This window comes from Danio aesculapii, chromosome 11 (genome assembly GCF_903798145.1).
Source record: "Danio aesculapii chromosome 11, fDanAes4.1, whole genome shotgun sequence".
In the NCBI taxonomy this organism is placed as follows: domain Eukaryota; kingdom Metazoa; phylum Chordata; class Actinopteri; order Cypriniformes; family Danionidae; genus Danio; species Danio aesculapii.
The window spans coordinates 25,689,462-25,701,165 of NC_079445.1; the positions used below are offsets into that span (position 1 = coordinate 25,689,462).

Sequence of the window (11,704 nt, forward strand, 5' to 3'; positions counted from 1 at the left end):
ATGTACAATAAATGCAAAGAAAGAAAGAATTGTGTTGTTACATTATTCAGAGTTGCCTCACACAGTACAATAGTTTGTATTAAATATATGAATTATTGCATCCTGTTACAAATGGACAACAAGTAGAACATGAAAGTATCTCATATCACGATGAAGTCCATTGCTCTTCAGTTCTGAGTAGCATATCCAGTCTGAAAAGAAAGCAACATATATATCATTGGAGGCCTGAATAAATCTGAATAAGGGATAGTCTGAAAAGAAAGCAACATTTACACACACAAACATATTTCTTTTATATACATACATACATATATATATATATATATATATATATATATATATATATATATATATATATATATATATATATATATATATACACACAGTTGAAGTCAGAACTATTAGCTCGACTGTTTATTTTTCCCCCCAATTTCTGTTTAACGGAGAGATGATTTTTTTCAACACATTTCTAAACATAATAGTTTTAATAACTCATTTCTAATAACTGATTTATTTTATCTTTGCCATGATGACAGTAAATAATATTTGACTAGATATTTTGTTTAGACTTCTATGCAGCTTAAAGTGACATTTAAAGGTTTAACTAGGTTAATTAGGTTAACTAGGCAGGATAGGGTAATTAGGCAATAATTACGCATTATTGTATAATGATGGTTTTTTCTGTAGACTATCGAAAAAATATATAGCTTAAAGGGGCTAATAATTTTGGCCTTAAAATGGTTCATAAAAATTTAAAAATTGCTTTTATTCTAGCCGAAATAAAACAAATAAGACTTTCTCCAGAAGAAAAAATATTATCAGACATACTGTGAAAATTTCCTTGCTCTGTTAAACATAATTTGGGAAATATTTAAAAAAGAAAAAAAAATTCAAAGGGGGGCTAATAATTCGGACTTCAACTATATATATATATATATATATATATATATATATATATATATATATACATAAATTGGTTGCATGAACATTTTCTTAATTACCTAATAATAAGGAAAATTGATTTGAATGTCTTTGCTCACATGCATTCTTACTCACCTTTACTTGTTCATGTATTTCATTTCATGGGTTGTTCACTTCCAAAACAATAAAAAAGGGCAGAGAGAGAATGTGATATTAGTGTGTCATCCTAACACAATCAAATCAAGATCAACTTGGTAGAAATTAAACCACAAACGATGTCAACGAAACAATGAGCAGTCAAAGCAAAGGTTTGCCCATGTTAGATTGACATCTATTTAATGGAATAATTCCATTTTTTCCATTTCAACTTTATAATTGTTAAATAAGCATTCAGTGCTAAATACCGTGATAATAGCGCTTGTCCATTGGCAGGTCGTGAGAGACAAAACCGTGCTACTATCTTGAGCTGTCGTTGAGAATTCAGTTGTATATCCGAGTTCTGCTAGTAGTGAACTTTTGCCAATCACGAATAGTTCAGAACTAGCGGAATTCCAGGCATACGACTGACTGAGTGTTGAAACTTTCTCATCCATCTGTTTCTGGAAACCATCCTTTCCGACTACAACTTACTGTATCTGGGATTGGCATTTTAATAGCGATAATAAAAAACAGTCAATCCCAAGAAAGCATATTTCCAACAATCTAAAATAATTTATTTGAATTAGCTTCCCTTTTTAAAATGAAGTATTAAAAGATGACACTGTTCAAACATACATACATAGCATTACAATTATTTACCATTCTTAAAAAGGAATAGAATAAAAAAGTTTACAGACTGCTTTTGTCTTGGCGTTGGCTCCATCCCCGTCCTGGTTTGGTCTGTTCACTTCTTCCTGCTCCACTTTGCCACAATAGATTGAGAAGCAGATGACTCACAAACAAAAAAAGAAAAGAAAAGAAAACGCCTATCGTCAGAAACCGGGAGAGATTAAAACTGACCTCATCAAGATTTTCAGATAAACCCTGCTTTCCCTAAACTGAACCATCAATCCATTGGGATTAGGAAGGTTTGGGCTGCATCCTTGTCAATACTAATTAGGATCTGCTGTGGAGGGTACCTGGGTACCCCAGTTGTCCCAATAAGCTGATTTGGACTTGGACTGTAACCTAAATGTCTGACTTACAGTAACCCTACACATACTGGACATATGATTGAGACTGTGGTACTTTTGTTTTAAATGGGCACGACAGTGTATGACTGATTAAGTCCTGTTAGACCCAAACTGTATGGTTGTACAATGACATAAATTTAGTCTATAAAGGTTTAAAGCCTATACAATTTTTGAATGGATTTCACAGTGCACATTAAATATTTGGAAGTTTGTGAATGTGCAAATTAAAATGAAAAATATTAGTTTATAACAGTGTAAAACATTATTTACTCCTACAGTAAGCAGCAAGTGCCATTATACAGAGCCATTCTAAGTCTTAAATCTTATAATTATTTACCTTTAAAGCCCAAATTGGAACATTCCTAACATACAGCTCTTGTTTTTTTGAAACCCTAAACATTTCTCCTAAACACCAAAAAGAAACCAGAGGGTCATAATCTGGTGCTGTTATAACTGACAATGTTTTTTACTTATTCCTACGATTATTTATAGCATCTTTAATGCTAGAAAGTGTGCTGTAGATGCTTTAGTCAATAGTGACACAAAGAGGTCAGTGACATGAGCCACCAACCTGCTCAAAGTATCACCAGGCCCTTCACCTTAAGCACTACTGGTTTGATTGCCAAATTTAATCATGCATTGTTTAGGTTTACCTGTGATGGCTTCAACAATCCAATGATGGAACCGTGGCTTAGGCCTTGATTAAGCCTAATGAATGAATCTTTGTTCTGCTTCCAATACCTGTTTTGACCTCAACAATTCTTCACCCTAAGCAAGGGCACCCTCTTTTTTAGACTATAAAAGCACATTGTCAAGAGCCCAGTGTCGTGTTGGTGCCAGTCGGCCAGAGACAGCAGACAGTAGAAGAGCCAAAGCCCACACCTTTACAACAGCTAAAAACTACAGATTTGGGCTATACAACAAACCCCAAAATGGCAGAGCAATGGGGAGATGCAATTTATGCAGCCCGGCGAAAGGGAGATGAAACCACGAGAGAAGCAATGTTCACATATACCAACAGCAATAACACCAAGGGTGAGTCTTTCAACTTTTTTCATACAAATATTTGTAATTTGAGAAGACTTAAATAGGCACATTCAATGGATCAATGATCATGATTTTGTTCACATTGAAAGCTACATAAAAGCATCCGATAGCTCTTAACTGTTTCTCAATAGTTTAAGAATTTAAATGTTTGGTCTGCTCATCTTCATGTACAGTTTTCCTGAAATATCATACAGGACACAAACCAATTTCAGACTAGTGCTTTCAAAGTGTTTTTAAACAGATATTAGGTGAGAACCCATCAAAATGGTGATATTTCTCTGTATTTCTAGATCCCTTTGAGGGTCCCAATTACCACATTGCCCCTCGATGGGTGTACAATGTTGCAACAGTCTGGATGTTCTTTGTGGTTATCGCCTCAACCTTCACCAATGGCCTGGTACTGGTGGCCACGGCCAAATTTAAGAAGCTCCGTCACCCTCTCAACTGGATCTTGGTCAACCTTGCTATAGCTGATCTGGGAGAGACTCTGTTTGCCAGCACGATTAGTGTCATTAACCAGTTTTTTGGCTACTTTATCCTTGGACATCCCATGTGTATTTTTGAAGGCTACACTGTGTCAGTATGTGGTAAGTTACTAATAAAACATCTGATTTTACAAATAAATAAAAAGTGCACATTTATACTTTACACCACTATTCATTATCTTTATTTGTGTCACATTTTTGAGTCAAGTTTTTAATGATATCCAACATTACAGGTATTGCTGCGCTGTGGTCCTTGACTGTCATCTCTTGGGAGAGATGGGTGGTTGTCTGTAAACCATTTGGTAATGTCAAGTTTGATGCTAAATGGGCATCTGCTGGCATTATCTTCTCCTGGGTTTGGGCTGCTGCTTGGTGTGCGCCTCCCATCTTTGGCTGGAGCAGGTACAATCACTTATTTAAACATCAAAATGTAAGAATTTGACAGAATTCTGTCAAAGAACACATTTGTATCCATAGGAAACAACACTTTGGCTTGTGAGACCAAGTTTTACAGAACCTTAAATGTTATTACAGATACTGGCCTCATGGTCTGAAGACCTCTTGTGGCCCTGATGTCTTCAGTGGAAGCGAGGACCCCGGAGTCCAGTCCTACATGGTGGTGCTCATGATCACCTGCTGTATTATCCCTCTGGCTGTCATCATTCTCTGCTACATTGCTGTGTATCTGGCCATCCATGCTGTAAGTTAACCTTTAGAGAAGAAACATTTTAAAGGAAAAAATTCTGCTATGGAGAACTGAGTGTGCTTTTGAATCGTCTCCACCAGGTTGCCCAGCAGCAGAAGGATTCTGAGTCCACACAGAAGGCCGAGAAGGAAGTGTCCAGAATGGTGGTTGTCATGATCTTCGCCTACTGTTTTTGCTGGGGTCCTTACACGTTCTTTGCCTGCTTTGCTGCTGCAAACCCAGGCTATGCCTTCCACCCTTTGGCAGCAGCCATGCCTGCCTACTTTGCCAAGAGCGCCACCATCTACAACCCCATCATTTATGTCTTCATGAACCGACAGGTATGTCAGTGTTGTTTAACAGAGTTCAGACCTTGGCCAGCACTTCCTGCATAAATAATCTTGATTTCTCTTTTTCTGCAGTTCCGCGTATGCATCATGCAGCTCTTTGGAAAGAAGGTGGATGATGGCTCTGAGGTGTCCACATCCAAAACAGAAGTGTCTTCTGTGGCTCCTGCATAAGTTGTGCACCAGATCTGAATCAGACATGGGGAGAAAAGATGAAAATGAGACTTTTTATATTCCTTGTTTGCCCACACTGCATCTCGACAACTCTGCTTCCAGATATTTCCCTTGGAGTGATGGGGAATACCTTGTTGCACGGCAACATCACTTTTTCAATGCCCCTATGATCCACAGGAATGATGTTACAGTTTTATGATAATCAATTGTAACATACTCATTTGTCTGTGATATTCTTATCAACTGGCTATTCAGAAGGTTGTGCACCAATATATAGCACTGCTTGAAGGAATTTGACAATAAGCATGGATTTACTAACAGTAAAAGATTATCACCTCATTCTAATGTGCAATTTCTGCTGGACTGATGTTTAGTGGTGATGTAATAATAATTAATTTTGTAGCCATCTTGCAAGAAAACAAAAATGACAAAAAAAAGTTTGATAGGTAGATGCCTACCCATGTACAGCATGTAATATGGTTCTATTTTTTCTTTGATGAAAATAAAAAAGCAGCAAAATAAATATTCTGTTCTGGGTCTCTTTTATTTTGCATGCACATCTCTCTGAATAGATTACATTGTGGGGCTCTATTTGATCAAATTAGTTAAGATATGGGCCTTTTTCAAAGATGCATTTCTTCAATTATAAATGTTGGAGACAAATGTGTGAATAAATATATTTTTATTTATACTTAGCAGATCTTAAAATACATTACATTCAAGGTACTCAAGCTCTTGCTTTCCCTGGGGATTGAATCCCTGACCTTGGCACCATGTACTGCTTAATAAACAAGGCTTTAATGTAGATTTATTGCATTTCCTTGGGAATTAATTATAATAGGTAAACACATAATCAACACCTTGTTTCTAATACATAAGCTGAAGGAGAACCAATAATAAAAAGACATTATTTTATAAAGTATATTCCCCATATACTTTCACAGATGATTATTCTGCAATAATTTACTTTTATGTTTCAAACTTTGAAAAGTTCAAAAGGTTCAACATTTTATTTAAAATCTTTCCCCGGTTTCACTTTCACCCACTTTTTCCAGGTTTCACTCTGTAGAAACTGGAACTGAAGTCCCTCAGACACCTACAGGCAACCTACTTAAAGCAAAATAACTTTCAACTCAATATGTTTTATTGTCCTTGACAGGATTTACAGCTTTAAAGTCACTTAGGAGTCTGCAAACAAGTGGAACAAGTCAATTGCAATTGCTCTGTTTAAGCCTGAGGGAGGGCTAAGCAATTTCAACGGGAACGTGACACTAAAAGCACTTCTTATCTAAGGAAGATTAACCTCAAATTGAGGTCTTACCTTTTTGATTCTGTGCGTCTATGTGCCCCCGTGCGCTCGGGTGCAAATGCATGCAAGGACCTCTGCTTCCATCCAATATGTGTGACATCACAGAGGGCTTTAAGGCCCATACCTTCCTATGCAGATCTGGGGGCACTTCCTGTTATGTGAGACATCTGTGCCTCCCATCTAACCTTAATTCGCTTCCGTCAGAAAGTTAGAGGGATAATCTTTCTGGCAATGAGCTGGTATAAAATGCCTCTGACACTGTCTGCCAGAATGTTGGTTGCGATTTCAACCACAATCGGAGAAGTAAGGGGCAAAGGAAAGACCTACCACCAACTCAGAGAGAGAAGAATACTGTGACAGGTACAACCATTGTGGTTTTGACCATCTTTGGTCACACAAAAATGGGCAAATGGAAATAACTTCCTTTTTTTTGTTTGATCTTCAGGGTTAACAAAATGGCAGAGTGGGCCAATGCGGCATTTGCCGCGAGACGGCGAGGGGACGAAACAACAAGGGACTCCGCTTTTGCATATACCAACTCCAATAACACAAGGGGTAAAATACTAACTAAATCTTCTGGAACAGCTGGATAAATCATGTGCTTTATGGTTGAATAATATTCTGAAAGTCTTTAATAATAATGTTTTTTTACAGATCCCTTTGAGGGTCCCAACTACCACATTGCCCCTCGATGGGTGTACAATGTTGCAACAGTCTGGATGTTCTTTGTGGTTATCGCCTCAACCTTCACCAATGGCCTGGTACTGGTGGCCACGGCCAAATTCAAGAAGCTCCGTCACCCTCTCAACTGGATCTTGGTTAATCTTGCTATAGCTGATCTGGGAGAGACTCTGTTGGCCAGCACGATCAGTGTCATTAACCAGATTTTCGGCTACTTTATCCTCGGACATCCTATGTGCATTTTTGAAGGCTACACTGTGTCAGTATGTGGTAAGTTACTAAACACAAAAAGCAAACTGAATAGTGCATCTGACTGAAAATCTGATGAGGTTTTTAATGATATCCAACATTACAGGTATTGCTGGACTGTGGTCGTTGACTGTCATCTCTTGGGAGAGATGGGTGGTTGTCTGTAAACCATTTGGAAATGTCAAGTTTGATGGTAAATGGGCATCTGCTGGCATTATCTTCTCCTGGGTTTGGGCTGCTGTTTGGTGTGCGCCTCCCATCTTTGGCTGGAGCAGGTAAGGAATGAAATAGTCCAGCTTTGCACTTTAAATAATTTAATTATGTCATACATGTACATGAGGATTGTTATCCTTGCTCTGAAGGTATTGGCCTCATGGTCTGAAGACTTCCTGTGGCCCTGATGTGTTTGGAGGAAACGAGGATCCCGGAGTCCAGTCCTACATGCTGGTCCTAATGGTCACCTGTTGCATCCTTCCTCTTGCAATCATCATTCTCTGCTACATTGCTGTGTTCCTGGCCATCCATGCTGTAAGTTAACCTTTAGAGAGCAAACGTTTTAAAGGAAAAATTTCTGCTATGGAGAACTGAGTGTGCTTTTGAATCGTCTCTACCAGGTTGCCCAGCAGCAGAAGGATTCTGAGTCCACACAGAAGGCAGAGAAGGAAGTGTCCAGAATGGTGGTTGTCATGATCCTTGCTTTCTGCCTTTGTTGGGGTCCTTACACGGCCTTTGCCTGCTTTGCTGCTGCAAACCCAGGCTATTCCTTCCACCCATTGGCAGCAGCCATGCCTGCCTACTTTGCCAAGAGCGCCACCATCTACAACCCCATCATTTATGTCTTCATGAACCGACAGGTATGTCAGTGCTGTTTAACAGAGCTCAGACCTTGGCCAACACTTCCTGCATGAATAATCTTGATTTCTCTTTATCTGCAGTTCCGTGTATGCATCATGCAGCTCTTTGGAAAGAAGGTGGATGATGGCTCTGAGGTGTCCACATCCAAAACAGAAGTGTCTTCTGTGGCTCCTGCATAAATCTTATGTGATTTATAGCTCCTGTTGAACAAGAGGGAAGACCTGGACTTTCAGATTCCAAGATGCAATAGTCTTGACTGTACATATGTAGGCAAAACTCCTCTGAAGGAAACTGTTTTATGGCAATGCTGGACTCAAACTGAACACCATATAGTAAGTCCTAAGTGGATTTATTTTGCGATGCAATGCTGTTATTCAAATCTTTCATGAAAGTTCTCTCATGCTGAAGAATGTAAGAAAGACAGGTTCGATGAATAATGTAAAAACAATTATGACACGTATTGTTGTTTTTTTAGATCCAATTGCAAATGTAAAAAGGAGAAAAAAATACATTTTTATGTTATTTCAATGTTTTCTGAAGAAAATAAATCATGCAGCAAAATGATACGTTGTAGTCTTCCATTCATTGCAAGCTACATTATTTTATTTGTCTTCATTATTTCACATCTGAATACATTTTAAGTTGATGGACAAATATACTCAGAGTAATAATACCCAGCAAACAATTTTGTGTTTAATAGACGTCTGAACGTAGACAGCTTGGCTAAAACAAGGCTAAACTTGGGCTGTCAGTGAAAATCTAATAGACATTTAAGAATAGCCCAAAACTAGACTAGTCGTCAAATAGACAGATTAGATAGAGTTTATATGTGTAGTCATTCATTTCTGTTTATTTGATGACGAGTCTAGTTTTGGCCTATTCTTAGACATCTATTAGATTTTCACTGACAGCCCAAATTTAGCCTTGTTTTAGCCAGGATGATTCTGTTTAGATGTCTATTAGACATCTATTAGACATCTTTTACAAAAAAAAAAAAATGCTTGCTGGGTATTAAGGAACTGATAACTTCAGGAACTGATAAACAAAACAGATGACATCTTATGTTTGCCAAGCATATGCAAAATCCAAGAGAATTTCCAAGAATGCAGGTTACAAGGAATTTTTTTCAGAGCACATGAAGCCAGGTAACATCTTGTAATCTCGTATAAGCTCTATTCCACATCAAGCGGATAGAGGATTTCACCTAGGCTGGCCAGTAAAGTCTTGACTTTTGCTAGGAAGCTTATATGATGGAACTCATTAGGTTAAAACACTGCTGAGTGTATTTGTGTATATGTGGGCACATGTGTTGAGTGTTCTACATTGCATATGTCCATGTACATTTGCTTCAGGTTTATCAGGGCAAGTCACTTGAGAGCAGATTTTTTACACTTTATTTAAAAAAGACAACTATTTTGAAAATGTTTCTTGTTTGGGTTATTTTGTGCCCTTGCGTGGAGCACCATTAGCATTGGTTTAAAGTAACAAATTACAAATACTCAAACTACTGTAATTGAGAAGTTTTTCTCAGAAATTGTAATTTACTAAGTTGTTTTAAGAATGTGTACTTTTACTTACCGTTGAGTACATTTTTAGTGCTGTATTGGTACTTTTACTTCACTACTTTCCTTCAACCTGCAGTCACTACTTAATTTTTTTTTGTCTATGGGGATTAGAAAAATCAGTCCTGTGATTCCTGTCCAATCAAATCACACATAGAAGGTAAATCGCCTCATAATGAACTACCTCAAGACATGGGCGATTTATAATTGCAGCAAACTGGAAGCATTACAAGTATCCAAGAAGATGTCCAAAATCTTTACACGCATTGACCCAGAGACTGTTTAGATGCATCTCACTGATGAGAAGATGAGTGGGGATGTTGCATTTTGTTAGGAAATGAAACTCGGGTTGACATCAGAATCCAACGTCAGGCCGACATCAATGTCGAACGTCCAACCTAAAAATCAAACATATATCAACGTCGTCTAATAATGTTACAGCTTGATGTTGTGTGGATGTTACCACTATGATGTCTGTCAGATGTTGGATTTTGTTTGTCATACCTGATGAATAAATGTTAGTATTTGACGTCAATATGACGTTGGTTTAGGATGTTGGCTCGACATTGGATTTTCGTCACTTTCTCACAACCTAAAATCAATCAAATGTCAACGTCATTTGACGACGTAATTGGACATCAAAATATCGTTGTCCTTAGATGCTGGATAGACATTGAATTTTGGTCATCTGACATCACAACCTAAATCTAACCTAATATTAAACGTCTTATGATGCTGTGTGCCTGCTGGGCATAACTAAATGCACTAAAGAACGTACACACATCCACAAATTACATGTAAATGCATCAGCTTTTTACAGTGTAATACTCACTACTCTTGAGTACTTTTGAAAGGTTTACTTTTTACTCAAAGTTTGAGTAATATTCACAACTGTACTTTTATTCTACTTGCACTACATTTTTAGGCAAGTAATGGTACTTTTAAATAAGTACAATTTTTCAGTACGCTTTCCACCACTAACCATTAGTTATAAAAAAAACTTTGGTAAAATGTATTTAACCATTTTCTTATATATCTACTCGCTTTAGTTTTGTAGATAAACATGAGAAACATTGCAAACTTTTTTCATCTGAAAGGAATATTATTTTGTTTGAAAACCTTTCAGTTATTAGTTGGTTTTGCATTCCACTTTATCCAATAAAACTGATGATTTTCAGATATGCTCCTATAGATTTTACACAATGTATTTTAAAAACATTTTTAAAGGTCTCGTGAAGAGCTTTGAAATATGCATTTTTATTTGATGTTTGACATAATCTCATTTGGGCAAAAGTCAAATATCAACGTCATTTGACATAATTGGACATCAAAATAGCGTTGTCCTTAGACACAGCTTTACATGCTTATATCAGCTTTATATCTTCTAAATGCAAATTTTGTCACTGTTTTGCGGCACACTAGCTTATAGATATTGTAAAAATGAGTAATACTGATACTAACATCTAAAAAAAACTTTAATTTCGTGGGACCTATTAGGGCTGTACAATATATCGTTTTAGCATCGATATTGCAATGTGTGAATATGCAATAGTCACATCACAGGACGTGTAATGTGAAGTCAGGATTATAGTTGACAACAGTTCAGAAAACAAGAATTTTGAAGTCATTTCAGTTTAACCATAATAAACTGAACATTTATCAATTGCTTGGGTTTTAAGGCATTTTTTAAGTTTAAGTGTTTGGGCACAAGGATTTATTACATTTGTAGCTTTAGCAAACATTAATTGTGTTTAATTATTTACACAATGAACAGCATACAGCACATTATTTTTTATTTTTGACTCCTTCATTTGTGTGCTTAAATGATCCCTGCTTGTAATTTGTTTGTTATAGTTTATGCAGATGCACTCTACAAAATCATCTCAATCAATCTAAAATTAAGTTATCTTGTGAAATATCGCAATATAAAGAGCAGAAAATCAAATATCCCAATGTATGTTTGTTTCCAATATCGTGCAGACCTAGGACCTATATAGATTTTAGTGCATTTTTCATATTTCAAAGAACTTATAACCAACCAAACAAAACAAAACAAAACAAAAAAAAAGACTGTAAATGCAGTGATAACATGGTTGGAAAAACATGGTACTACAGAACTTTTTACTTTAACTATCACTCATTAATGAGAACTTTATTGTCTAAGCTTTAAAGTCAGCTTTATTGTCTATTCAACCACATGTACAGGACATACAGAGA

At 36.8% G+C, this 11,704-nt stretch overlaps 2 protein-coding genes across 2 annotated transcripts; both read left to right on the plus strand.

Annotated features, from left to right (window-relative positions):
- Positions 1-3,025: 3,025 nt before the first annotated feature.
- Positions 3,026-4,831, plus strand: LOC130236904 (red-sensitive opsin-1). The gene is made up of 6 exons (XM_056467640.1): positions 3,026-3,128; positions 3,431-3,727; positions 3,859-4,027; positions 4,160-4,325; positions 4,412-4,651; positions 4,733-4,831. The coding sequence occupies exons 1-6, from the start codon at positions 3,026-3,028 to the stop codon at positions 4,829-4,831; spliced, it is 1,074 nt and encodes a 357-aa protein (XP_056323615.1).
- A 1,764-nt stretch (positions 4,832-6,595) lies between these two features.
- LOC130236905 (red-sensitive opsin-2) lies at positions 6,596-8,104 on the plus strand. The gene is made up of 6 exons (XM_056467641.1): positions 6,596-6,695; positions 6,795-7,091; positions 7,177-7,345; positions 7,433-7,598; positions 7,685-7,924; positions 8,006-8,104. Exons 1-6 carry the CDS (start codon positions 6,596-6,598, stop codon positions 8,102-8,104), a joined length of 1,071 nt encoding a protein of 356 aa, XP_056323616.1.
- Positions 8,105-11,704: the final 3,600 nt, after the last annotated feature.

Bases quoted from the DNA above. Each gene is read 5' to 3' on its own strand.
- LOC130236905 (XM_056467641.1), top strand. From the start codon at position 6,596: ATGGCAGAGTGGGCCAATGCGGCATTTGCCGCGAGACGGCGAGGGGAC. The intron at 7,346-7,432 runs GTAAGGAATGAA...CTTGCTCTGAAG, and splicing joins CCCATCTTTGGCTGGAGCAG to GTATTGGCCTCATGGTCTGA. The intron at 7,925-8,005 runs GTATGTCAGTGC...CTTTATCTGCAG, and splicing joins ATGTCTTCATGAACCGACAG to TTCCGTGTATGCATCATGCA.
- LOC130236904 (XM_056467640.1), top strand. From the start codon at position 3,026: ATGGCAGAGCAATGGGGAGATGCAATTTATGCAGCCCGGCGAAAGGGA. The intron at 3,129-3,430 runs GTGAGTCTTTCA...CTGTATTTCTAG, and splicing joins CAACAGCAATAACACCAAGG to ATCCCTTTGAGGGTCCCAAT. The intron at 3,728-3,858 runs GTAAGTTACTAA...CCAACATTACAG, and splicing joins CTACACTGTGTCAGTATGTG to GTATTGCTGCGCTGTGGTCC.